At 33.4% G+C, this 5000-nt stretch overlaps 1 protein-coding gene across 19 annotated transcripts in view; it reads right to left on the bottom strand.

Annotated features, from left to right (window-relative positions):
• LOC122263604 (inositol hexakisphosphate and diphosphoinositol-pentakisphosphate kinase 2) overlaps positions 1-5000 on the bottom strand; it is a 114658-nt gene that overhangs the window by 32398 nt on the left and 77260 nt on the right. For all 19 annotated transcript variants that reach the window (XM_086553640.1, XM_086553627.1, XM_086553630.1 and 16 more), the window contains 6 exons: positions 2280-2514; positions 1610-1818; positions 1135-1361; positions 773-924; positions 333-447; positions 10-137 (listed from right to left, as the gene is read on the bottom strand). In XM_086553640.1, coding sequence (XP_086409766.1) covers positions 10-137; positions 333-447; positions 773-924; positions 1135-1361; positions 1610-1818; positions 2280-2514 — 1066 coding nt within the window. The remainder of the gene's footprint in view (positions 1-9; positions 138-332; positions 448-772; positions 925-1134; positions 1362-1609; positions 1819-2279; positions 2515-5000) is intronic.

Here is a 5000-nt window from a genome sequence, read left to right on the forward strand (position 1 = left end):
TTCGCTCACCTGTCACCTGAAGTTGGGTCTTTCGTTGGATCTTCATACAGCATAATGACAATCTGACTCAGGTAATTCAGCTCTGACACCGCACCTACATAATCCATTGCCCGATGCCACTGTTCATCTTTCATAGTCTAAGAGGAAAGATAGTTTTCTTTATACAAAATCCTGTGTGTATATGTGTGTATGTGTGTACATAAATCCTCAATAGTAATTCCTTGTATCTATTAAATCTCTAGCACTTATGAGCAAAAAAGAGAATTAGCTCATTTGGCATTTGCAAAAGAATAAAATTTTTAAATAAAACCTCAAGGGCAAAAGATCCTCACATCTATCAATCCTCCAAATCTGAGAACGGTCAGAAGTGAGTGGATATGGCTCTCGCTGGTGAAGTAAAGCCTCGTGCGCACATGACGTCCTGGGCTACTGACCCCATGAGAATATCTGGGAAGGTGGGTTGAAATTAACATTTTGAATAGAATGATGATTAATTGATAATTACATGAAAAAAAAAAAAAAAAAAAAAAAACAATGTAACCAGTGATGTAAAGAAAGAGTAAAAAAAGTGAATAAGAGACTATTATAGCAAAACACAAGAAAAAAATATTACTGCAATATAAAAAAAAGATACATAACTATTAAAAAAAAAACATATATAAGAGAATGTAATGATACACAATATATGCATAAAAATGATATGCATAAATAGGAATTACAAGAAAAAGAAATAATTTTCTTCCATGAAAGTAGTACATAACTATGACCTTACATTGGATTTAATCTGTTGATGCTTTCCCCTTGGTTCTCCTCACTCTCCTCTTCTCCTACATTCCTCTGTAAGTCGGCTCGGATCTTTTTCAAGAGAGGAGTACAGATGCCTTGACCAATGGCTAGTTTCTCTTGTTGGGTCATACCATATTCCTGGAAGGAAACATTATCTTGAGAATTTTATAAGTGAGATAAATGTGCAAATAAGTGGAAAAGGAAACATATTGTATGGAGTGACATGTGTAATGTCAAACTCAACTTGGGTTTTTATATCACGTGCAATTATGACACAAAAAATCAATGAAAAAAAAAAAAAAAATAGGGAGATTAACAATTTTCTCTTGGCATCTGACACAACCCTACCTGAGGAATCACAACATCAGCCAGGTATTTTGCACATTTGTAAAGCTCTTCTGCATACTCAAACTGCAGGGTGTGGTGATTGTGCTGGAGGTCATACTTGATGCAGTCGTAAATGTCAGGGATCTTGGATATGTCAAAGTTTCGGTTCTTGGTTCTGAAGTCCTTCTCAAGCTTGGCCCATCTGCGCTGCATCAGTTCCCAAGATTCACCATGGTATAGGGGTAGGTCTGATAATGTAAAGGTTGTATTTAAATCAATTTGGAATTTAAAATACTTGTCTGGGACACATATCATGTATCATATTATATGTAAAAAATAATAGAGAGAACAAGAAAATAACTAGGACAAAAATGGTAGGTGAGAAAGAAGAGAGGTAATAAAGTGAGAGAGAAAAAAAAATGAGCAAGAAAAAAGAAAGACCACTCACCCCCTCCTCTCTCCCCACAAGAAAGAAAATGAAAAGAAAAAAAATTACCCTTAGTCTTCTGATCCTCCTTTCTAATCTTTATCCGTTCATTCAGCTTCTTGATGAGGCCATAGACATGTTCACACATCCTGACCGGGTTCTGGATGAACTCCAGCGCCGTCGAAATGGACCGGGAGTTGGTGGGATTGAGCTTCTCCATGTCCTCTTGTGTCAGGTCGTGGTCTTGCTGCATGGCCTCATGGAGACGGTTCTTTACCCTGAATATGTGTAAATTTATTTTTCCTATTATGCTCACTCTTTGGACTATGTTTTTTTTATACAAATACATACCTTTTAAAAGATGTCCATTTGTCAATCTTTTCATCTTTTGACATATTCAGTGCAGATCAAAATGGATCATCTATAGCTTTATGAATATAGTATTAATGAAAAAAATTAATTCAAAGATAAACAAATCTTTATGAGTTAAATGTCTGAAATATTTTCAACTGTCATATGATTTCTTTTTGTGGTTGTGTCACTTACTAGGGATTTATTTGCAATAAATATTACAAGATACATTATTTTCAATGCGATTATCTAAATCAAGTATAATAATGACGTCAAAAAACCAATATCAACAATACTATAATGCCAATAAAGGCAATAATAGGAGAATTAACACCAATTGAATTAAAAACAAAGAGAAACAAAAGAAAACCCAAGACGTGTCACACACATGTTCTGGTGTTTGTATGAGTCACAGTCATTGTCCAGCAGCCCATTGGTATTGGCACTCTTCACCATCTGCACAAGTATTGGTGTGAGCTCCCCTTCCAATGCCAAAAGTCCCTTGGCAAAAGCAGCTGCCGTCATCTGGACCCGTCCCTCATCGCTGGCATAGATCTTGAGGTCGTGGCGGTAGGTCGAGTGGAGACGGAGGAGGCCCAGACCCTGAGTACCGGCATACTCACCTGGTTTGGGGCCAGAGATTGGTGGGTGAGTTCCTTGGTAGAAATGCTTTCCATGGATGGTAGTGATTTCCTTTTATTTTTCCTTTTATCTTTCTTGAGACATCTTTTACATTGGAGGGGTTTCTCTACACTGTTCTCTCAATAATCTAAATTTGCATATGTTTCCCTTAGACTAGCAAGAGGTTGTACTGAGACAATGTGCAAAGATAAGTGATTTTTCTATAGCTACTTTATCCGAAGACTACTAATGCAATGCACAACATGACCTGTGAAAAACATATTCACAGTTTTAGAATAAGTGATGTGATATTGATTCTAATAAACAATGAAGCCTGCATATACATTACGTGAATCAAACGAAAGAAGAAAAAAATTAATATGACAACATTCTAGAAACAAAATTGAAAAAGAAAGACAAACACACACAAAATTAAAGCCCACAAATAGAATACAAAAATGGTTTCCAATTAAAAAGAAAGCAGATTTAATCAATCATGTAGATGCTTCTTGAATAAATAAATTTTATAGAATTCTAAATCTCTTAATTAAATAATTGCTTATATACAATGTACAAAGTCACACCTGAAAATAAATGAAAGAAGAACAATGATCTGTTGAAAACTCTTATATTTTTAATAGTGGATGAGCATCATCACTTTCAGCACAACCCATCAATAAATGAAAACTGCAACAAATATGACAAAAAACATATTTAGCATTTACTGATTTACATTTTTCTTGAATAATAATCCACAATATTTTTCAGTCACAGCTCATTAATCAAAACAGACCTAAAGCAGGTATTCTTATGCATCATTATGCTATCATCACTATTCAAACTATACATCAGCTGAGCACACTTTCTAGAAGAACATTAGTATTTAAAGCTATTCTGCTCCTTGCTGATAGACATTGTTGCTTTATCATGCTCAACTACAAGTAAAGAAAATCTATTTCTTAAATATCTAACAATAAAAGAAATAATATCAATGACAAGCCCTTTACTAGCTGTAAGGCTGCTTTGGCAGCTAAATTTTCTATTATACAAAGCTAGGCTTAAATATTCCCTTTAAAATATTTCCTAGGTGGAAAAACCTAGAATACAAAGAGAATTTTACCATTATATATACTTCTCTGAAGCTACAGAAGAAATTAAAGAATCTCATGGCTACTGCTACATTAAACTTATGATGATGATGATGACAAGAATGTTGCATATACTAACTAAATCCAAACAAAAAACTCTTATGACACCTGTCTACAGTAAAGATATTTAAATAAATAAAGGAAAAATAAAGAGAAGAAAGAAAGGAAGTAAATATGGTATGTCATCTCACCTGAAGCAGAAGCTGGAAAGGATCTTCAGCTATTAAGAATTCCCCAATAGAAATCAAACTAATAAAGTAAATAACAGGGAAAAATAATATATAACCCAGGACTAAAGTACATATATAACCCAAATATAACATATCTATTATATCAGATAAGAGAGCATCATGGCTGACTTTTGATGCATGCTTGTAATTACACTTGATTTTGAGTTGCTGAGGCAAAAAGCACAAAAACATGAAGATTAAAAGAAAAATCTAGGGATAGAAACAATGCACAATGCATGATCATATCAATAAGTACCAATGCAAACGTGCAAAATTTGTGTCTGCATGTCAGCCTTTGTTTTCCTAAATGCTCCATTCTCATGTGATATATCTACACAATGGATAAAATGTGACTTGGTACATTTTATTACTTGCATAATATACCATTTATCAAACAGAGGAATAAATATCTATCTATCTATCTATCTATCTATCTATCTATCTATCTACCTACCTATCTATCTATCTATCTATCAATCTATCTATCTCTCTGTCCATTTATGTACCGCTCTATCTACCTATGTATCTAGGTATCTATCAAATAAGAATTAATATTGTGTGGGAAATAACTAAGAGGATGAAAAAATATACATATATTATGTGAGATATAAACATACAACACAGAGACTATTCACTCACTCATAAACATGAAAGATAAATGATAGATGCATACTAAAATTCTGGCAAAAATTACACATGCTTCTAGAGGCCAAGCATAGTAAACTGACAAGCAACCTACAAAGCAGGAAGTACACTATAATGCATCTACAAGTGAAAAAGAGAGTGAGTGCTAATGGCAATTATTAAGTTCATTTTTCCTGAAATGACATAAATGTCATCTAATTTTGCATAAATTACATTATAAAAACATCTGGCCACATGCTTTTTTTCAACTCCTTCTCTGATGGCAATTCCATAAGAAAAAAATGTCTAATTCTATAACAATTCCAATTCCAACTATTCAAAACCTGAAACAAAAAAAAATATATATGCACTTCAGAATGTTTTTTTTTTACTAGAATAATATATGAAAAGAATCAAAGTATAATGATATCTAAAATGAGGAGCAAAAAAGGGAAGAGAAAGAAAAAGAAAATTAGGAGCAAAAAT

Source organism: Penaeus japonicus, unplaced genomic scaffold (genome assembly GCF_977035675.1).
Source record: "Penaeus japonicus unplaced genomic scaffold, GWHDUDI00000001_assembly GWHDUDI00000028, whole genome shotgun sequence".
Lineage (NCBI taxonomy): Eukaryota > Metazoa > Arthropoda > Malacostraca > Decapoda > Penaeidae > Penaeus > Penaeus japonicus.